Source organism: Musca domestica, unplaced genomic scaffold (genome assembly GCF_030504385.1).
Source record: "Musca domestica strain aabys unplaced genomic scaffold, Musca_domestica.polishedcontigs.V.1.1 11, whole genome shotgun sequence".
Taxonomy (NCBI): Eukaryota; Metazoa; Arthropoda; class Insecta; order Diptera; family Muscidae; genus Musca; species Musca domestica.
Genome location: NW_026712133.1, coordinates 8873024 through 8896974, shown reverse-complemented (window position 1 = coordinate 8896974; position 23951 = coordinate 8873024). Strand labels below are relative to the sequence as shown.

Sequence of the window (23951 nt, the reverse complement as noted above, 5' to 3'; positions counted from 1 at the left end):
CAATTGTTGGATACAAAAAATATGTTAAAACTTGAACTTTCTGCAGTCCACCGATTTTTGAACCTGAACATAAAAATTACAATTATTTGCGGGCCGATATCATTCTCTTGCATGACATTTACATAACTGCATTAACATCTCTCTAGTTTCTGCCGAATATGAAGGTGCAATGAAGAATGCACTCTCCTTCATTTCAATAAGTTATGATGCCGTTAAAAGGAAATCTTTGATGGATTCTAAATGTTTTTTACTCCAACAAATAAGTATGAACCATAGGCAGTTATCTTGGTTTCTATTCTGTGGAATAACCCCGAATTTTTGTCCATTATTGCATACTATTTGTCGCAATATGACTGGGATTTGCATTTTTTTTTGTGAATATGTCACTGCTTTCTCTCCATTTCATTAATACATGCAGCTGAATTTTTTTCATTTTTTTAGATACATTATTAATAAATTTCATATACATAATATTTTACAGAAAAACGTCCAAACTTTTAATTACCAAAACTATTGTGTCCTCAGTGGCAACACTGATCAACGGCGACATTGTTACTTAAACCAGTTCATGGATGGCATCTTTCTTATTTTTCTAATTGGAACCATAACGTTTCCGCACGCAGAGAAATCAACGCGAGAGCCAGAGAGAACTAAGAATCAGAGGATGTCTTGGACTGAACTAGACCAATTCATTTCAAATGTAAACACTCAAGCGAGGCAAGCGTAGTGGAGCTTCTTATTATCCAAGATAGTTGTCATTGAACTTACCTCTTTCTCAAGTTGTCCATGAATTTTTCCGTTGTTATCTCATCGAGAAGTACAAAATCTTGTACTCCCACTTCACGGTGTTGCATTGCCATTGTTGTTGTTTGCTGTTAATATTGTTGGCGTCGTCGTTGTTGTTCTTGTACAAATTGATGTCGTTGTTGGTTTTATTTTTGTAATCAAACCAAAAGCTGAGTGTATTACGTTGGGAATCACAGTAGTAGCATATGTATGTATTATGTACAATGTAAACTTGGTATGTTTGTTGATATGTATATATCACTTTCGTTACTTTCGTTGTATTGTTTTTGTTGTCGTTGTTGTTTCTACTGATGTTGGCACGAAGAAAAACAAATAAAAAGGGCCGGATAAACATTAGTGAAAAGAGACAACGAAATTTGGTCAAAATACTCTTAAAGCATACCACTACTCACAAACACACATAAGCACGCACAAATGAATTGTAATATAGAGAACAGAGAAACAACACAAAAAACAATAGTCGAAGACACTTCATTAAAATCGATCATCCAACAAATTAAGTTTCACTGACATCGCTTAACAATCTGTCATTCGGCCAGCCAGTCTGTTTACTGTGTTGTTTACCAGGGCTATTCTGTTTGCTTTCTGTTGGATGTTTTTGACGTTTATGTTTTATGCTTCTTCCTGATCATAAATTTCACCCGTTTCATAATTTGGCCGTGTTTGTATGTACTGCGCTAAGACAATAAATTCTGCAGAACGAACGATGACGATCATGTATATGTATGTGCGTTTGAACGTTGCCCACATACATATATATATATATATATATATATATATATATATATATATATATATATATATATATATATATGGGGTTATTACTCATATACATCAGCTCTTAGAACGGCTTTTTTTGTAATTTTGCAATTGAAGCTATCTTTCGGATACAAAACAAAAACACGTAGACGTCACCGTCAACGCCGCCAAATGAGGAAGGACATAAACACAACAACACAAACTATCAAATCTCAATATCACGTTGCGTATGTATGTGTGTGTGAGTAATGCACATTTATGCGCAAACTTTACATTTGTTAATTTTTCAAACCATTCAAGTCTTAACCTTCATTCAAACGACGTTCTTCACTACCTTAGAATTTAACATGCCATAAACAAGAGGGAACAATGAAATGGGGATTAAAAACGAGAACCCTGCTAAGAACGGCAATTAAAAAATATTTAAAAGACAAACTCCGACCGACTTTGAACGTTTTAATTTTTGATATTTGCCACAAATATTTTGTTTCGTTGTTTATTGATGTTGTTGTTCCGACGACCGCGACGCACACAACCGGGCACATTGAATATAATTATTAAAATGGCAAAAAAATGTTGTCTTCATCTTTTTTGGGGAATTGAAAGAGAGGATTTTGTTGGGAGTGAAGTGAGAGAAACAAAAAAAAATCAAAAAACAAGCACTCTCAGCAGTGTTGCCAACTCATGTGTAATTACACATATTTGGTCTGTTCCAGAATTGCAGGAATGTAACAGTTTTTACTACGATAACCGATTCTCCCTTTATGATACCAAAATAATTGTAACCAATTTCAAAAAATTTTAGCTATAAAATTAATATAAATTGAATTTACGTTTGTTTTTGGGCTATTTAGTAATTTAAAAAAAAAAAAACTTTTATTAAAAAAATGTTTATACATGTGTAATTTTTCCCAAAATGTGTAATATTTTCATCCTCTGTGTATAATGTGCAGTTTCCTTAGTGGCAACACTTACTCTCAGTTAAATCCCAAGAACAAAAATCAAAACATTGGACTCTCAGCAGGGCTGCCATTTTCGCCGATTTATCGGCTTCATGACGATTTTTCACTCTAAAAAATGTAAAAACTTGATTTTCCGATTTATACCTCAAAAATAACGATATTTTAACGATTTACAAAAAATGTCTCCTATTTTAATTTAATACGGAATTAAATGTTGCCGAATTCATTTTAGTACATCTAAATAAAATAAATAAAATATATATGTCTTTTTAAGTATATTTTCAATGTTAATAATAAGACTATTTCAAAAAGAATCAACCTATAATAATCACGATATAAATTATAAAATGGAGTTACTTTTAGAAGCGTTTTAAGTAATTTCATAAAACAGAATGCTAACTGACTTTATATACACAAAAAAGTTTTATAATAAACAAAACTTCACTTCAAAATTAGCTCTTGAATTTTTAAAAAAAATAACCACATAAAAACAAACTTTAAAAAATTACCCGTTTCGGAAAACACGAATCTTTTTTAGTCTCCTACCACATGACCTTTAAACTACATTGTGTTATACATAAATCCTAAAGATCTCACCAAAGATAGAACTTTTATTTTTAAATAAAAATGTGTACACAATAATAGAAAATGAAACTTTTTTTAAAAAATCTACATTTCTGTTTAAAAGTTATTTTTTAATGTTTTTATTTTAATGTTAATTTATATACAAAACTGAATATGTTATCCTTTTCTATTAAAATGCATTGTTGTGCATATTCACTTTTATTTATTTTGTTATAAACTAAAAAATATATATTAATTTAAATTGTTAAATTATTACATATGTATTAAAGGGCTGCAAATGTGACAATTTTCTCTATTTATGCCATGGAGAGAAAACGCTCGTCATGTTGTGCCCTGTTTGATCAAACGCATAACAATACGTGACATCCAACCAAATGCTCGATGTCTCGTTATGTCGGTCACACTCAAACCCAATGTCGTAACATGTTATGACCAATAAAAGGGAATGTTGAATAGTGTGTCATACAAAAATGTTCTATCAAAAAACAACAACAATTATGAAACAATTGCCAACGAAAAAGACACACACGTGATGAAGGCAAAGAGCAATCGCTACCTGCTTTTCCGATATGTGAAAAAGTAAATTTTTTGTAATAAATAATTTCTTGGCGATTACTAAAATATTAAAGTTACTTCTAATTGGTCCACACAAAATTTTCACATTTCGTGGTTATTGACGAAACAATCTAAAATGTTAACCCTTTATTAAAAAACAATAATCCCCTGAAAATTTTTCTTATTTTGATTATAATTTCATAAATGTTTGGCTCCGGTATTGCGGTGTAAATGAGAATGAGTGCCACTGTAATTTACGTAACAACAATATATGCTTCCATTGTTCAATTCTGTGCATATTCTGTTATTGAATGTGAGTCAAATCTCTGCCCACAAACTTTAATTTTAAAAGAACACTGTATGTAGATAGAAAATATGCAAACAATATTTACCTCTTTTTTATGACCAAAATTTTATGATAATCACCAATAAATTGGGATTGTTCAGTATATATTTCATTTTTCTATTCATTTGTTGATGTCTATGCACATTTTGTTATTGAACTCTATTTTATATTTACGCGGTGTTTGTTACTTCAAAATTACAGCACACACAAAAACACATCCTCACCGTCGAAAGTAACACACACACACTCTCTCAATTTAAGCACACGTACACAAATTACACACAATTTGACGATGACACGGTTCGATGTCATCGTTGACACCCTGCATTTATGGAGAACACCATGCAAATATTCGAGTCAGCCATGCCACGATAGAACCTTAGACAATGGCACACATGAATCAAAATGGGGGATGTTGCTGGTTGTCATTGCCTATCAAATACATAGCGCATGATTGAGTAGACAAAGTCAGTGTGTCGAAAAAAGCATAATTCATACAATTCGTCTTGTGCAGGCCTTTGATATGTATATACGTTGCCGATTTTTAAATATGAAAATGCCGATTTTTTTTCTGAAAATTTTACGTTTTTTCTAGAAAATTTGTTGGCAGCCCTGAATCTCAGTTAAATCATAGACAAAAAAAGACATCTTAAAAATTCTCTCAAGTACGAAAAGATTTTGTGGACATTATCTTCTTAATGAAACCATATATTTTCAATACTGGTATTGTAAAATGTTTAAAAGTGTCCAAAGCAGCATTTTGCATTACAACATTTCGCACATTCTGTGAGAAAATTTGATAATTAGTTAAAAATAAAAATGCCCTACAAGTTCCAATCTTGAGCGTTCAATTTCGATCAAATTATATGGCTATGGTTATCACTTTTCCTCTAATGTACTTTTGTCTGTGGTGAGCGTCGTTTGTTTCCAATTTGAGCGATGTGGTGCACTACAAAGCCAATCGCAGCAGAAATGACGTGTCATCATTTTTCCGTGATTAGCAGACGTTATCGATTTTCCGTGATTAGCAAAGAATTTTGCCAGTTTGGAGAACCATCTACATGTAAAATGTGTAACTGCGCTGTACTAAAAAACACTTTGACTCTAACCAAAGACACATAATATAATGAGACATTGCATTTTCACTTTTCTTCAATAGATGGCGTTGTAGTGGAAAAATATGTTATGTCACGATATCGTGCATAGACAAATGAAGATATAGACAATGAAAAGTTAGTTTTGTCTTTTTATCCAGGTGGCTTTTATCATGTTGTGCGTAGTCAACATGCTGATTTACGCGTTCAACCCACTCGACTTCGACATTTTATCGTTTTTCAAGAATTTTACTTGATTATTCCGGAATTTTTTGATGTCATCACGTAATTTTCACATTTATTTTATTATGGAACAATTTCCAACTGACAAATATCCTACAGTTTTTGTTATTTTTAACGTTTTTGAATTGAGTGACTTCAATATTCCCACTCAAACCCCTGAAACGATATAGACGACATCTGCTGATTCGATTTTTTTCGAAGATGAACGGTGAGAGCATTTGGTTGTCTATATTTTCATTTGTCTATGGATCAAATTATATGGCTATGGTTATCACTTTTCCTCTAATGTACTTTTGTCTGTGGTGAGCGTCGTTTGTTTCCAATTTGAGCGATGTGGTGCACTACAAAGCCAATCGCAGCAGAAATGACGTGTCATCATTTTTCCGTGATTAGCAGACGTTATCGATTTTCCGTGATTAGCAAAGAATTTTGCCAGTTTGGAGAACCATCTACATGTAAAATGTGTAACTGCGCTGTACTAAAAAACACTTTGACTCTAACCAAAGACACATAATATAATGAGACATTGCATTTTCACTTTTCTTCAATAGATGGCGTTGTAGTGGAAAAATATGTTATGTCACGATATCGTGCATAGACAAATGAAGATATAGACAATGAAAAGTTAGTTTTGTCTTTTTATCCAGGTGGCTTTTATCATGTTGTGCGTAGTCAACATGCTGATTTACGCGTTCAACCCACTCGACTTCGACATTTTATCGTTTTTCAAGAATTTTACTTGATTATTCCGGAATTTTTTGATGTCATCACGTAATTTTCACATTTATTTTATTATGGAACAATTTCCAACTGACAAATATCCTACAGTTTTTGTTATTTTTAACGTTTTTGAATTGAGTGACTTCAATATTCCCACTCAAACCCCTGAAACGATATAGACGACATCTGCTGATTCGATTTTTTTCGAAGATGAACGGTGAGAGCATTTGGTTGTCTATATTTTCATTTGTCTATGTACATCATAGACAAATGAAAATATAGACAACGAAATGCTCTCACCGTTTATCTTCGAAAAAAATCGAATCAGCAGATGTCGTTCATATCGTTTCAGGGGTTTGAGTGGGAATATTGAAGTCACTCAATTCTAAAACGTTAAAAATAACAAAAACTGTAGGATATTTGCCAGTTGAAAATTATTTCATAATAAAAGAAATGTGAAAAGTACGTGATGACATCGAAAAATATAGGAAAATTCCAGTGAAATTCTTGAAAAACGATAAAATGTGTTTTCGAAGTCGAGTGGCTTGAACGCGTAAATCAGCATGTTGACTATGCAAAACAAGATGAGAGCCACCTGGAAAAAAAGACAAAACTAACTTTTCGTTGTCTATATTTTCATTTGTCTATGCTATGTATAATATCTGTTGCTTTTCTCCGCGGTCTTCCGCCATTTTTTCACGTCTTCAGAATGGCATATTTTTTGTATCGTTTCAATGCATTTTTGACATGGCGTCGGTCATCTATTGCCTGATCGAAACATTAATATGTCATATGCATTGCAGAGCAGCATTACGAATAAAATTTTTTGTAAATCAAAAAGTTGGCTTGACGATTCCAAATAATTGAATATTACATTTACCGTTGAAATCACTTCACAATGGTAAGTACGTTGTTTTTGTTTTATGAAAATGTGAAATCACAACTTTTATAAAAGGAATAAATGTCAAATGAAAAATTTTGTCATTTACAGCATTAAGTTTTTATGCGCTTTTATATGCATTTGATTATAAAGGTCTATATAATCAAACATAAACGTATTCCAATCATTAGACCAAGTTATGAATAGAACATTTTTACTTATTCAAGGATAAATCAGCCAACTCGAGTTCGAAAACAAGTGAAAAAGCAGTAAGTTCGGCCGGGCCGAACTTTTAATACCCTCCACCATTTCCACGAATTTGGAAATTTTTAAAAAATAAAATCCTTAAAAAATTCTGTTAAAATTTTAAAAATACCGAATATAGCCGTTATATTGGGGTCTATACGACGTGAACATACATAGGCATTGTTTGTCATAAGCCATTAAGCAAATTCGAAACTTGAAATAAACGGCGAATAATGTAGCTAAAATCATCAAAATATCGTATATAAGGAGGTGCCGTTAAATTGGAGCTGTGCGAAGACCTGGACCAGCATAGACAATTTTCTGTCACAGGCTGTAGCATCTATTACGAACTTCAAATACCACATCTCAAACAACTTCAGTGGGTATTGTACCTAAAATCGTCAAAATACCGAATATAGGGAGGTACTGATATATGGGGCCTATACGAAGACCTGGACCCGCACAGACAATTTTCTGTCACAGACTGTAGTTCCTATAACGAACTTCAAATACCAATTTTGAAACAATTCCGGTGAATAATGTCGCTAAAATCATCAAAATACCGAATATAGGGAGGTACCGTTATATGGGGGCTACATGAAGACGTGGACCTGCACAGACAATTTTCTGTCTTAAGGTGTAGTATCCATTTTGAACTTCAAATACCAAATTTGAAACAATTCCCGTGAATAATGACGCTACAATCATCGAAAAATCGAATATCGGGAGGTACCGTTATATCGGGGTTATACGAAGACGTGGATCTGCACAGACAATTTTCCGTCTTAGGGTGTAGTATCCATTTTGAACTTCAAATACCAAATTTGAAACAATTCCCGTGAATAATATCGCTAAAATAATCAAAATATCGAATATAGGGAGGTACCGTTATATGGGGGCTATATGAAAACGTGGACCTACATGGCCCATTTACGAACTTATGCCATGTTTACGTTAGAACTTTTTGTAGGGTTAACCTACTTTGAGAGGATTTATTTGAAGTAAAAGTAATGGGTATGACAATTTAAATCCAAATCCAGTGGGTTAACCCTCATATATATATAAACGTACTATTAACCTGCCTACTGGAAAAATAAACATGTGTGCAAAATTTTAGCCATCTATCTCAATTCATTCGAAAGATAGCGTGATTACAACAGACAGACAGACGGACAAACAGACAGACAGACGGACAGACAGACAGACAGACGGACATCGCTAAATCGACTTAGAATTTTTCGCTGATCAAGAATATATATACTTTGTTGGGTCTGATATGAGTATTTCGAGGAGTTACAAACGGAATGACAAAGTTAATATACCCTCCATAGTATGGTGAGGGTATAAAAATTATTTATTGTCTTGGAATTACATATGTTTATACGAAAGTTTGTCGATGTTATCTTGTATTGTGGAGTTTATATAAATCCAAGTATTGTACAATAATTAAAAATTTGAGAGAAAAACGCGAAAAATGACGTTACGGTTGGGAACTTTAAGTACGGGATTTGAAACGATTCCGGTGAATAATTTCGCAAATATCATGAAAATACCGAACATCTGGGGGTACCGTCATATGGGCACTATACTAAAACGTGGACCTAGGCAGACAATTCCCTTCTAGGGGGTAAAGTACTCAGAAGGAACACCTTCAGACAATTCCGTTGAAAAATGTGGCTAAAATCATGAAAAAACCGAATATGGGGAGGTACCGTTAAGTGGGGGCTATACGATGTCGTGGACCGATATAGCCCATCTCTGAACTTGACCTGCCTGCAGACTAAAGATCTGTGCGAAATTTTAGATTAACATCATAATTCGTCTTGACTCTAGCGTGATTACAAAAGACGGACAGGGCTAAATAATTTTAGAATTTTACGCTGATCAAGAATATATATACTTTGTTGGGTCTAAAATTATTATTTCGACGAGTTACAAACAAACTTAATATGCCCTGGAGGGATGGATGCTATGTATGGTGGAGGTATAACAATTGCACAACTCGTAGATTCCTGCAGGTACTGGAACAGAGCATTTGTTTGTTATTGAAAACAATACACACACATACAAAAATAAATAATTGTATTCAGGTGATTGCTATGTCCTACCTTGTCTTCATTGTACCACATATCCTTGTGGTAGTTTCGTTGACACAGCTGCTGGGTCAATTAAATTTTTTGAATGAAAAATTATTCAAATTTGTGAAAATTGTTAAAAATGCATATTATAACAACCTCCTATTGTCGTCGTATATGAAAACATAAAGAAATCCACTTATTTTTGAAGAAACATTTAAAAATGTTTGACTTATCAATGATCCCAAGCTTTGATGCATCTAACTGTATTCTTCTACCATGCACAAATCCAAGCACAGTATGGTGCCTGTAATTTGTGTACGTAATTCTAAAATGATCAATGAACAATGTTCGAATACCAATGGAAACAATGTTCGAATACCAATGGAAACATTAGAACAGATGTTAAATATCATTGGAATGAGTATATATATATATATATATATATATATATATATATATATATATATATATATAATATATATATATATATATATATATATATATATATATATATATATATATATATATATATATATATATATATATATATATATATATATATATATATATATATATATATATATATATATATATATATATATATATATATATATATATATATTTCGAACTTCAAATACCAAATTTGAAGCAATTCCGATGAATAATGTCGCTAAAATTATCAAAATACCGAATATCGGGAAGTACCGTTGTATGGGGGCTATATGAAAACGTGGACCTACATATTTGTTTATTTAAGTTCGTAACCTGTAATACAGCCTATTACGAAACATTTCGTAAGCAGGTCCATGTATAGTCTCCATATAACGGTTTTCATTTAAGTGGAAGTTGACACAATTTGCATTTTTCAAAATTTGACGAATTTGAATAAATTTTCATTCAAAATTTTAATTTCAAAATGTATTCTTCTACCATGGAGTATGCTAAACAATGCTGAGACCATACTGAAATTAATTTAAAAAGATTTTCAAATAGAAACAAGTAAAAAAGCAGTAAGTTCGATTGAGCCGAACTTTGAGTACCCTCCATTTGGAAAGAATTTGGAAATTTTCAAAAAAAAAAAAAAAATAATAATAATAATAATAATAAATAACAAGTAAAAAAGCAGTAAGTTCGGCCGGGCCGAACTTTGAATACCCTCCACCATTTGGAACGAATTAGAAAATTTTCAAAAAAATAAAATCCAATAAAAGTTCTTTTAAAATCTTTAAAATATCTAATATAGGAAGGTGCCGATATATGGGGGGATATACGATATTGTGGACCTATAAAGACAAATCTATATCTGCGTGTAAAGTACTCACAAGGAACTCCGTGCGTGGATTTTCAGACAATACGATTGGAAAATGTGGCTAAAATCATCAAAATACCGAATATCGCGGGGTACCGTTATATGGGAGCTATACGTTATCGTTAACCTATATAGAGAATTCTCTGTCGGTGGGTAAAGTGCTCACAAAGAACCCCTTGTGTACAAAGAACCCCTTGTGACCATTCCTTTGAAAATATCGTGGATCTATATAAATAATTCTCTGCCGGGGTATAAAGTACCCACAAGGAACTCCTTGTGTGGATTTTCAGACAATTCCAATGAAAAATGTGGGTCAAATCATAAAATACCGAATATCGGGAGGTACCGTTATATAGGGGATATACGATATCGTGGGCCTGTATAGACAATTCTCTCTCAGGGGGTGAAGTACTCACAAGGAACTACTTGTGTTGATTTTAAGACAATTCCATTGAAAAGTGTGGCTAACATCATCAAAATACCGAATATCGGAGGTTACAGTTATATGGGGGATATACGATATCGTGGACCTATATAGACACTTCATTTTGAGGAGGTAAAATGCCCACAAGGGACTCCTTTTGTGGATTTTCAGACAATTCCGTTGAAAAATGTGGGTAAAATCATCAAAAACCAAATATCGGGGGGTACCGTTATATGAGGGCTATACGATATTGTGGACCTATATAGATAATTCTCTGCCGAGGTATAAAGTACCCACAAGGAACTTTAGTGGATTTTCAGACAATTCCGTTCAAAAATGTGGGTAAAATCTTCAAAATACCGAATATCAGGGGGTACCGTTATATGGGGGCTATACGATATTGTGGACCTATATAAATAATTCTCTGCCGAGGTATAAAGTACCCACAAGGAACTCCTTGTGTGGATTTTCAGACAATTCCGTTGAAAAATGTGTGTAAAATCAGCAAAATACCGAATATCGGAGGGTACCGTTATATGGGGGCTATACGATATTGTGGACCTATATAGATAATTCTCTGCCGAGGTATAAAGTACCCACAAGGAACTCCTTGTGTGGATTTTCGGACAATTCCGTTGAAATATGTGGCTGAAATCATCAAAATATCGAATATCGGGGGGTACCGTTATATGGGGGCTATACGATATTGTGGACCTATATAGATAATTCTCTACCGAGGTATAAAGTACCCACAAGGAACTCCTTGTGTGGATTTTCAGACAATTCCGTTGAAATATGTGGCTGAAATCATCAAAATATCGAATATCGGGGGGTACCGTTATATGGGGGCTATACGATATTGTGGACCTATATAGATAATTCTCTGCCGAGGTATAAAGTACCCACAAGGAACTTTTGTGGATTTTCAGACAATTCCGTTCAAAAATGTGGGTAAAATCTTCAAAATACCGAATATCAGGGGGTACCGTTATATGGGGGCTATACGATATTGTGGACCTACATAAATAATTCTCTGCCGAGGTATAAAGTACCCACAAGGAACTCCTTGTGTGGATTTTCAGACAATTCCGTTGAAAAATGTGTGTAAAATCAGCAAAATACCGAATATCGGAGGGTACTGTTATATAGGGGCTATAAGATATTGTGGACCTATATAGATAATTCTCTGCCGAGGTATAAAGTACCCACATGGAACTCCTTGTGTGGATTTTCTGACAATTCCGTTGAAAATGTGGGTAAAATCATCAAAATACCGAATATCGGGGGGTACCGTTATATGGGGGCTATACGATATTGTGGACGTATATAGATAATTCTCTGCCGAGGTATAAAGTACCCATGAGGAACTCCTTGTGTGGATTTTCAGACAATTCCGTTGAAAAATGTGGGTAAAATCATCAAAATACCCAATATCGGGGGGTACCGTTACATGAGGCCTAATATACCCTCCATACTTTTTTTGGTGGAGGGTATAAAAATCTATATTGTCTTTTTTACGTGTCTGTAAATCCACACAAGGAATACCTTGTGGGTACTTTATACCTCCGAAGAGAATTATCTATATAGGTCCAAGATATCGTATAGCCCCCATATAACGGTACCCTCCGATATTCGGTATTTTGATGATTTTAGCCACATTTTTCAACGGAATTATCTGAAATTCCACACGAGGAGTTCATTGTGAGTACTTTATTTCTTGGAAGAGAGTTATCTATATAGGTCGACAATATCGTATAGCCCCTATATAACAGTACCCCCCGATATTCGGTATTTTGATGATTTTACCCATACTTTTCAACGGAATTGTCTGAAAATCCACACAAGGAGTTCCTTGTGGGTACTTTATCCCTTGAAAGAGAATTGTCTATATAGGTCCACAATATCGTATAGGCCCCATTTAACGGTACCCCCCTGATATTCGGTATTTTGATGATTTTTGCCACATTTTAAACGGAATTGTCTGAAAATCCACACAAGGAATACCTTGTGGGTACTTTATACTTTGGAAGAGAATTATCTATATAGGTCCAAGATATCGTATAGCCCCCATATAACGGTACCCTCCGATATTCGGTATTTTGATGATTTCAGCCACATATTTCAACGAAATTGTCTGAAATTCCACACAAGGGGTTCTTTGTGAGCACTTTACCCCCTGACATAGAGTTCTCTATATAGGTTAACGATATCGTATAGCCCCCATATAACGGTACCCCCGTTTTTCGGTATTTTGATGATTTTAGCTATATATTCCAATGGTATTTTCTGAAAATCCACACAAGGATTTCTTTGTGAGCACTTTAACCCCTGAAAGGTATTTGTCTATATAGGTCCACAATATCGTATATCCCCCATATAAAGGTACCCCGATATCCGGGATTTTGATGATTTTAGCCACATTTCCCAATGGAATTATCTGAAAATCCACACAAGGAGTTCCTTGTGAGTACTTTACCCCCAAACCTAGATTTGTCTATAGGTCCACAATAGCGTATATCCCCCCATATATCGGCACCTTCCGATATTAGGTATTTTAAAGATTATAACAGAATTTTCAATGGATTTTATTTATTTTTTTTTAATATTTTCTAATTCGTTCCAAATGGTGGAGGATATTCGAAGTTCGGCCGAACTTACTGCTTTTTTACTTTTTAATACTAATATGATATGTAGTCTTTTTGGGGAGTATAAAGCGACAACGGACAAGAATGTTATTTGTAGATTTTATGTATTTTTTGGGTAAGTGGAATTATACGAATAATATCATTTCAGAAGATAATAAGCTATGAACAAAAAATGCTATATTTTAATTACTTTTTTTAAAATCACTAAAAAATCACGATCTCATTGCAAAAATTCTAAAATCGGGAAAAAGTAAAAAAAATGTTAATGGGATCGAATTTTAAAATAATAGTACATTCTATTGACAAACTTCGTAAGGACCTCTAAACATTTGCTGTAAAAAATCAGCGAATAAGTTGAAGATTTTTTTTTTTTCAATTTGCTTCTCTTTTTTAGTCAATTTTATATAATGTAAGATTTTTTTTTAATTTAGCTGGTCATATTGAATACAATCGTTTTTTTGTGAACAAAATAAAGAATTATTTTCGCCATATAAAAGAAAGTATGTCAGTTACTACGCTTATAACTCAAGAACGGCTTAACGGATTTTAAGAGTTCATACAATTTTGGATGGTACGCAATACGATATTAAATGCTTTCATGCTTAAATTGACATTTAGCTTTCAATTCCATGACCTACATTGTGCTTCAGCTGGAAAACGCGAACACATATGAACAAACAAAAATATAAAAACATTAATTCTATTCTTACGGAAAGAGTAATTATCTTTGACTATTCTGAAATCAGGTTGTTGAAACTCAAAGTAAAGCCTATAGCTGAAAAATAAGATCAGGCTATTCAAAATACCTAAAACCAACGGTGGATGAACATCTATTATAATTTTTGCCATGAATATTTATTTCTTTTTAGAAATAACTATGGAATCATTACTTATAATAAAAATTGTGCCACTTACATAACTCAGCCCTGTGATTTATTATGCTTTAAAAAATATACGTTAAAGACTAAAAGTACGGGCCGGCAACGCGGACCGGCCAGCTAGTAAATTAATAAAAAATTGAATTCATTATAAATTCTGTTAAAATCTTAAAATTACCGTATATAGGGAGTTACCGTTATTTTGGGGTTTATACGTCCAATATCGTGAACAAATTCTTGTTTAAAAAAAAAGAAGTCGAGTGGGAGATACCTCGCCTCTTCTAATTTTTATAAAATAATAGCTACAATAAATTCCTTAATGTTCTGTGAAAATTCCACGAAATTCGTTCAGTCGTTTGCGAGTCAATAAGGAACATACACACATACACATACTAAAAACGTGAGAAGGCTCTTACCAGTGTGTAGCACTTAATTTTTGCTTACTTATATATATCCTGCAAGCCAACATTTTATAACGATGAAAAATGTAATCATTTATACAAACTAACACAAACATCTTAACTCAACATACGCAACAATGTTAATTCCATTTTCAAATGCCGTGTCGAATTATTTATTTTTCAACAGTAAATACCGATAAACAAATAAAATGAAATGGACATAATTTAAATGTTAAACCATAGTTGGTGTTATTTTCCACTGAGCAAAACCTTGTCGACCCGTTCCCGTGCTGTACTGGTTGTATGAACACCGCCGGCATGTCGTGTCTGCGGAAGACCTCCGTTTTTGCGAATGGCGCCCAACTCGTATGTGATAAGAGGACTTAAACTTTGAGAGACATGTGCACTGGGTAGTTTGGCCACATTAGTTTTCTCCATGGTGCGCATAACACAAGTGGTATCGCACGACAAACAAGCCAGGTCCTGTAGGACTTTGATACGAGCTCCCGCTGCAGCACAATCGTCGTTCGTTGCATCCACATACTTTTGCAACAAGACGCGTATTGATTGAATTTCTAATTCGACTTTCTGCTTGAATTCTTGCAGTATACGGTCAATGGATGCAAATCCCAGAGTTTGGCGCAAAGTTTCAGCAGTCTCTTCGAGTCTTTTGTCCGCGTCCTTGATCTGTTTGAAAGCTTCGCAGAAACGTTTATCTATGCGGCACTGCACTTCAAGCAGTTGATCAAGTGATACTTTTCTCTGCAGTTGGTCGTAGTCAACCTTATCGGCAAACATTATATCTACCTCGGCCTTGCTCACTTTTTCGCTGACGAGTGAGTCAATACTCCTCTTGACGTTCTCCAGGTTTAGAGTGTTGTTCGTCAAACGGATGTCTGATCGTTCGAGTCGTTCCGTTAAATTGTTTACATTGAATCTGACATCGCGCATTTGCTCCTGGAGCTCTTCAATAAGTATCATGGCTTGTTGGCGTTCCTGCTTGACCAGCCTTGCCGTGATCTCGTTTACTTTATTAGTGAGTGTGCAGAAATCGCCCTTTAGTTCCAATAACTGGTCAAGCATTTTTCCGGGCGAGTAACAAGACATCCGTCTAGATCGTGTTGACTGAATTGTTTCTCTCCAGTGTTTGGTTCAGTGGCTCTTGTGCACGATGACTGTGCCTCCAAAATATCCTGCTCTGTTACACCTTCCCCCAGTTCTAAATCGGACAAATGCCATTCTAACGAATGTATTTCGGGTATGTCAAAACGATGAGAACTTTTGATGTTGATATTCTCGGTGCGTGCGACGCGAAGTGCCTTCGTTATGTCTAAAAGTTGATGTATTCTATGTTCATCTGGTTTTTTGCTAAGGGTTAGAAATGTCAAAAGTAGTAGTTGTTCGATAGCCAACATCAATTGGTCCTTCATGATTGTCACACCAACGAATAGATCCTCGAATTCCGCAACTTTACTTTCAAGTCCCTCTATCTTGGATGTGCGATAATTAGAAGAATAATCATTGGATTGTTTTCTTTCAGAGGAGGGTCCTTTCATATTTTCATCAGATATAACAGATGGTGTAGGATTGTTATTTTTCTTTGTTGTCCCAGAATTACGGACAACTTCTTCAATTTCTTCTGGAAGAGGAGAAATGGCAACAACCTCGGCAACAATTTCATGAAGTTGTGGTTCCTCGTTTTCAACAGTCGTTGCAATGGGCCCGGGAGCGACTTCCTGTGGGTTCTCGTTTTCAACAGGCGTCGTAATGGGCCCAGGAGTGACTTCCGTTGCCGATCCTTTTAATTCTTCATTGTTTTGACTCTCTCGGTCGGATCCTCCTTCTGTTCTTACGCCACAATTAAAACAATTCTTTATATCTTCTGAAATATTTACAAAACTTTAATTACCTATCAGATGTTAATCTCAATGCTTTAATCCTTACGATTGAATACTTTGGCAGATGCAGAGCACATAATCATAGATTCATATTTTGAATATTCAATGGGGTCATCGAGAATATTCAGCTTTTCCGCAATGCAATTCAGAAGGCAATGTAGAGCATAGAAATTCACATGTCCCGGTTCTGGCGATCCAATTGCCATGTCAATTAATTGGCGAAATTTAACCGTTGCCATTTCAGCGCACTCAGTCCCAGGGATATTAAATGACGCTCAAGAAATGTAGTTGACCAAAAATTATGCAATTTCGGCGAAAATAAAGACGTTTGAAGTGAACCGAATGTTTGTTCTATTTGTATATTGACAAAAATTATGAAACTCATTATTAGAGTGGCTTCATTTAATGGCTGTTTGTAGTATTTTTATACCCTCCACCATACTATGGAGGGTATATTCATTTAGTCATTCCACGGAATTGTCTGAAAATCCACACAAGAAGTTCGTTATGAGTACTTTATACTTCGGAAGAGGATTATCTATATAGGTCGACGATATCATATAGCCCCCATATAACGGTACTCTCCGATATTCGGTATTTTGAAGATTTTAGCCACATTTTTGAACGGAGTTGTCTGATAATCCACACAAGGAGTTCCTTGTGGGTACTTTATCCCTTGAAAGAGAATTGTCTATATAGGTCCACAATATCGTATAGCCCCCATATAACGGAACCCCCTGATATTCGGTATTTTGATGATTTTTGCCACATTTTAAACGGAATTGTCTGAAAATCCACACAAGGAATACCTTGTGGGTACTTTATACCTCCGAAGAGAATTATCTATATAGGTCCAAGATATCGTATAGCCCCCATATAACGGTACCCTCCGATATTCGGTATTTTGATGATTTTAGCCACATTTTTCAACGGAATTATCTGAAATTCCACACGAGGAGTTCATTGTGAGTACTTTATTTCTTGGAAGAGAGTTATCTATATAGGTCGACAATATCGTATAGCCCCTATATAACAGTACCCCCCGATATTCGGTATTTTGATGATTTTACCCATACTTTTCAACGGAATTGTCTGAAAATCCACACAAGGAGTTCCTTGTGGGTACTTTATCCCTTGAAAGAGAATTGTCTATATAGGTCCACAATATCGTATAGCCCCCATATAACGGTACCCCCCTGATATTCGGTATTTTGATGATTTTTGCCACATTTTAAACGGAATTGTCTGAAAATCCACACAAGGAATACCTTGTGGGTACTTTATACTTTGGAAGAGAATTATCTATATAGGTCCAAGATATCGTATAGCCCCCATATAACGGTACCCTCCGATATTCGGTATTTTGATGATTTCAGCCACATATTTCAACGGAATTGTCTGAAAATCCACACAAGGAGTTCTTTGTGAGCACTTTACCCCTGAAACGGATTTGTCCATATAAGTCCACAATATCGTATATCTCCCACATAACGGTACTCCCCTATATTCGGTATTTTGATGATTTTACCCACATTTTTCAACGGAATTGTCTGAAATTCCACACAAGGGGTTCTTTGTGAGCACTTTACCCCCTGACATAGAGTTCTCCATATAGGTTAACGATATCGTATAGCCCCCACATAACGGTACTCCCCTATATTCGGTATTTTGATGATTTTACCCACATTTTTCAACGGAATTGTCTGAAATTCCACACAAGGGGTTCTTTGTGAGCACTTTACCCCCTGACATAGAGTTCTCTATATAGGTTAACGATATCGTATAGTCCCCATATAACGGTACCCCCGTTTTTCGGTATTTTGATGATTTTAGCTATATATTCCAATGGTATTTTCTGAAAATCCACACAAGGATTTCTTTGTGAGCACTTTAACCCCTGAAAGGTATTTGTCTATATAGGTCCACAATATCGTATATCCCCCATATAAAGGTACCCCGATATCCGGGATTTTGATGATTTTAGCCACATTTCCCAATGGAATTATCTGAAAATCCACACAAGGAGTTCCTTGTGAGTACTTTACCCCCAAACCTAGATTTGTCTATATAGGTCCACAATAGCGTATATCCCCCCATATATCGGCACCTTCCGATATTAGGTATTTTAAAGATTATAACAGAATTTTCAATGGATTTTATTTATTTTTTTTTTAATATTTTCTAATTCGTTCCAAATGGTGGAGGATATTCGAAGTTCGGCCGAACTTACTGCTTTTTTACTTTTTAATACTAATATGATATGTAGTCTTTTTGGGGAGTATAAAGCGACAACGGACAAGAATGTTATTTGTAGATTTTATGTATTTTTTTGGTAAGTGGAATTATACGAATAATATCATTTCAGAAGATAATAAGCTATGAACAAAAAATGCTATATTTTAATTACTTTTTTTAAAATCACTAAAAAATCACGATCTCATTGCAAAAATTCTAAAATCGGGAAAAAGTAAAAAAAAAATGTTAATGGGATCGAATTTTAAAATAATAGTACATTCTATTGACAAACTTCGTAAGGACCTCTAAACATTTGCTGTAAAAAATCAGCGAATAAGTTGAAGATTTTTTTTTTTCAATTTGCTTCTCTTTTTTAGTCAATTTTATATAATGTAAGTTTTTTTTTAATTTAGCTGGTCATATTGAATACAATCGTTTTTTTGTGAACAAAATAAAGAATTATTTTCGCCATATAAAAGAAAGTATGTCAGTTACTACGCTTATAACTCAAGAACGGCTTAACGGATTTTAAGAGTTCATACAATTTTGGATGGTACGCAATACGATATTAAATGCTTTCATGCTTAAATTGACATTTAGCTTTCAATTCCATGACCTACATTGTGCTTCAGCTGGAAAACGCGAACACATATGAACAAACAAAAATATAAAAACATTAATTCTATTCTTACGGAAAGAGTAATTATCTTTGACTATTCTGAAATCAGGTTGTTGAAACTCAAAGTAAAGCCTATAGCTGAAAAATAAGATCAGGCTATTCAAAATACCTAAAACCAACGGTGGATGAACATCTATTATAATTTTTGCCATGAATATTTATTTCTTTTTAGAAATAACTATGGAATCATTACTTATAATAAAAATTGTGCCACTTACATAACTCAGCCCTGTGATTTATTATGCTTTAAAAAATATACGTTAAAGACTAAAAGTACGGGCCGGCAACGCGGACCGGCCAGCTAGTAAATTAATAAAAAATTGAATTCATTATAAATTCTGTTAAAATCTTAAAATTACCGTATATAGGGAGTTACCGTTATTTTGGGGTTTATACGTCCAATATCGTGAACAAATTCTTGTTTAAAAAAAAAGAAGTCGAGTGGGAGATACCTCGCCTCTTCTAATTTTTATAAAATAATAGCTACAATAAATTCCTTAATGTTCTGTGAAAATTCCACGAAATTCGTTCAGTCGTTTGCGAGTCAATAAGGAACATACACACATACACATACTAAAAACGTGAGAAGGCTCTTACCAGTGTGTAGCACTTAATTTTTGCTTACTTATATATATCCTGCAAGCCAACATTTTATAACGATGAAAAATGTAATCATTTATACAAACTAACACAAACATCTTAACTCAACATACGCAACAATGTTAATTCCATTTTCAAATGCCGTGTCGAATTATTTATTTTTCAACAGTAAATACCGATAAACAAATAAAATGAAATGGACATAATTTAAATGTTAAACCATAGTTGGTGTTATTTTCCACTGAGCAAAACCTTGTCGACCCGTTCCCGTGCTGTACTGGTTGTATGAACACCGCCGGCATGTCGTGTCTGCGGAAGACCTCCGTTTTTGCGAATGGCGCCCAACTCGTATGTGATAAGAGGACTTAAACTTTGAGAGACATGTGCACTGGGTAGTTTGGCCACATTAGTTTTCTCCATGGTGCGCATAACACAAGTGGTATCGCACGACAAACAAGCCAGGTCCTGTAGGACTTTGATACGAGCTCCCGCTGCAGCACAATCGTCGTTCGTTGCATCCACATACTTTTGCAACAAGACGCGTATTGATTGAATTTCTAATTCGACTTTCTGCTTGAATTCTTGCAGTATACGGTCAATGGATGCAAATCCCAGAGTTTGGCGCAAAGTTTCAGCAGTCTCTTCGAGTCTTTTGTCCGCGTCCTTGATCTGTTTGAAAGCTTCGCAGAAACGTTTATCTATGCGGCACTGCACTTCAAGCAGTTGATCAAGTGATACTTTTCTCTGCAGTTGGTCGTAGTCAACCTTATCGGCAAACATTATATCTACCTCGGCCTTGCTCACTTTTTCGCTGACGAGTGAGTCAATACTCCTCTTGACGTTCTCCAGGTTTAGAGTGTTGTTCGTCAAACGGATGTCTGATCGTTCGAGTCGTTCCGTTAAATTGTTTACATTGAATCTGACATCGCGCATTTGCTCCTGGAGCTCTTCAATAAGTATCATGGCTTGTTGGCGTTCCTGCTTGACCAGCCTTGCCGTGATCTCGTTTACTTTATTAGTGAGTGTGCAGAAATCGCCCTTTAGTTCCAATAACTGGTCAAGCATTTTTCCGGGCGAGTAACAAAGACATCCGTCTAGATCGTGTTGACTGAATTGTTTCTCTCCAGTGTTTGGTTCAGTGGCTCTTGTGCACGATGACTGTGCCTCCAAAATATCCTGCTCTGTTACACCTTCCCCCAGTTCTAAATCGGACAAATGCCATTCTAACGAATGTATTTCGGGTATGTCAAAACGATGAGAACTTTTGATGTTGATATTCTCGGTGCGTGCGACGCGAAGTGCCTTCGTTATGTCTAAAAGTTGATGTATTCTATGTTCATCTGGTTTTTTGCTAAGGGTTAGAAATGTCAAAAGAAGTAGTTGTTCGATAGCCAACATCAATTGGTCCTTCATGATTGTCACACCAACGAATAGATCCTCGAATTCCGCAACTTTACTTTCAAGTCCCTCTATCTTGGATGTGCGATAATTAGAAGAATAATCATTGGATTGTTTTCTTTCAGAGGAGGGTCCTTTCATATTTTCATCAGATATAACAGATGGTGTAGGATTGTTATTTTTCTTTGTTGTCCCAGAATTACGGACAACTTCTTCAATTTCTTCTGGAAGAGGAGAAATGGCAACAACCTCGGCAACAATTTCATGAAGTTGTGGTTCCTCGTTTTCAACAGTCGTTGCAATGGGCCCGGGAGCGACTTCCTGTGGTTTCTCGTTTTCAACAGGCGTCGTAATGGGCCCAGGAGTGACTTCCGTTGCCGATCCTTTTAATTCTTCATTGTTTTGACTCTCTCGGTCGGATCCTCCTTCTGTTCTTACGCCACAATTAAAACAATTCTTTATATCTTCTGAAATATTTACAAAACTTTAATTACCTATCAGATGTTAATCTCAATGCTTTAATCCTTACGATTGAATACTTTGGCAGATGCAGAGCACATAATCAAAGATTCATATTTTGAATATTCAATGGGGTCATCGAGAATATTCAGCTTTTCCGCAATGCAATTCAGAAGGCAATGTAGAGCATAGAAATTCACATGTCCCGGTTCTGGCGATCCAATTGCCATGTCAATTAATTGGCGAAATTTAACCGTTGCCATTTCAGCGCACTCAGTCCCAGGGATATTAAATGACGCTCAAGAAATGTAGTTGACCAAAAATTATGCAATTTCGGCGAAAATAAAGACGTTTGAAGTGAACCGAATGTTTGTTCTATTTGTATATTGACAAAAATTATGAAACTCATTATTAGAGTGGCTTCATTTAATGGCTGTTTGTAGTATTTTTATACCCTCCACCATACTATGGAGGGTATATTCATTTAGTCATTCCGTTTGTAGCTCCTCGAAATACTCATGTCAGACCCAAAAAAGTATATATATTTTGATCAGCGTAAAATTCTATGTCGATTTAGCGATGTCCGACTGTCTGTCTGTCCGTCTATCTGTTGTAATCACGCTATCTTTCGAACGAATCAAGATGGAAGGCTAAAACTTTGCAGACATGTTTATTTTTCCAGTAGACAGGATAAGTTCGTAAATGGGTCATGTAGGTCCACGTTTTCATATAGCCCCCATATAACGGTACCTCCTGATATTCGGTATTTTGATGATTTTAGCGACATTATTCACTGAAATTCAAATTTGATATTTGAAGTCCCTAAGGGATACTACAGCCTATTACAGAAAGTTGTCTATGCAGGTCCACGTCTTCGTATAGCCCCCATATAACGGTACCCCCCCGATATTCGGTTGTTTCACTTTCATTCGCAAATTTTACGAATGAGAACTTGTTCCGTTTTTTTGTAGCAAATGCCAAGTCCTACCAAGTTTGATGTTAAAATAAATGATTGTCAAAGATAGTGAATAACAATAATTGGTCTGTTCCAGAACTGCAACAATGTAAATGTTTTTACTACAATAACCGATTTTCCCTTTTGATATTAGCCATGGTAAAACTAAGAAGGAAAAGTCATGTAATCATATGTTTACAATTTTTCATAATTCAATTCATAAATCCATTGTATCCACACAAAATCAGAGATGGGACCTGTTTTTTATGCATTGAAAATTGACAAGGTAAATTACAAAAAAATGCAGAGCTGGGAATGCTAATTTGAAATGAGGTTACCTTTATTTCATTGTGCCATGATTGTAAGGGCGAGAAAAGAACACGATCGCTTCGCTTGGGTGTAGATTCAATTCTGATTTTATTTTTAAAATATGTTCCTTGCGTACTACTGAAACTAATCTAACATAACCTAGTCGCAGCCACACAATTGTTCTTATCTATTTTTATTACATGGTTGCTTGTCCCTTCATTCAAGTAGTCTTGGCTACCTACAGGCGCATCGATATATGTGTGTGTGGGTCATGTTCTTTATTATTTTACAAATTATCATATGCGACAGCGCACAAGATCACTGAATTCTACACATGTGATATTTTATCGCAGCTGGGAAACTGATATTTTGGAATCTTATTTTTTAATTGTTAGAATTTCCCAGCGCCTCAACCGCACTCAAAAGTATGTATAAAGTATTTTGTACAATGATATTAACGCAGGTTGCAAAACTAGTAGATTCTTG

The 23951-nt window shown here is 35.0% G+C and overlaps 3 protein-coding genes across 8 annotated transcripts in view; all 3 read right to left on the bottom strand.

Moving 5' to 3' along the window:
• Nucleotides 1-2142, bottom strand: part of LOC101894435 (unconventional myosin ID) — a 34136-nt gene extending 31994 nt beyond the window's left edge. The window contains exons 1-2 of one of the 6 annotated variants that reach the window (XM_059130862.1): nucleotides 1840-2142; nucleotides 769-1094 (exon numbers count right to left, since the gene is read on the bottom strand). In XM_059130862.1, the coding sequence (XP_058986845.1) occupies nucleotides 769-860 (92 nt within the window). In that variant the 5' untranslated portion in view covers nucleotides 861-1094; nucleotides 1840-2142. The remainder of the gene's footprint in view (nucleotides 1-768; nucleotides 1095-1839) is intronic. The other 5 variants (XM_059130874.1, XM_059130865.1, XM_059130877.1 and 2 more) reach the window with 5 other exon arrangements.
• Nucleotides 2143-15077: 12935 nt separating this feature from the next.
• Nucleotides 15078-17214, bottom strand: LOC131805810 (uncharacterized). Its single transcript, XM_059129464.1, is given in 3 exon segments — nucleotides 15078-16034; nucleotides 16037-16814; nucleotides 16877-17214. Coding segments are annotated over 3 exon segments (1824 nt in total). The 5' UTR covers nucleotides 17070-17214; the 3' UTR covers nucleotides 15078-15181.
• A 3260-nt stretch (nucleotides 17215-20474) lies between these two features.
• Nucleotides 20475-23202, bottom strand: LOC131806579 (uncharacterized). The gene is made up of 2 exons (XM_059130859.1): nucleotides 22272-23202; nucleotides 20475-22209 (listed from the first exon to the last, which is right to left on the bottom strand). The coding sequence occupies exons 1-2, from the start codon at nucleotides 22462-22464 to the stop codon at nucleotides 20576-20578; spliced, it is 1827 nt and encodes a 608-aa protein (XP_058986842.1). The 5' UTR covers nucleotides 22465-23202; the 3' UTR covers nucleotides 20475-20575.
• Between the last annotated feature and the right edge of the window lie 749 nt (nucleotides 23203-23951).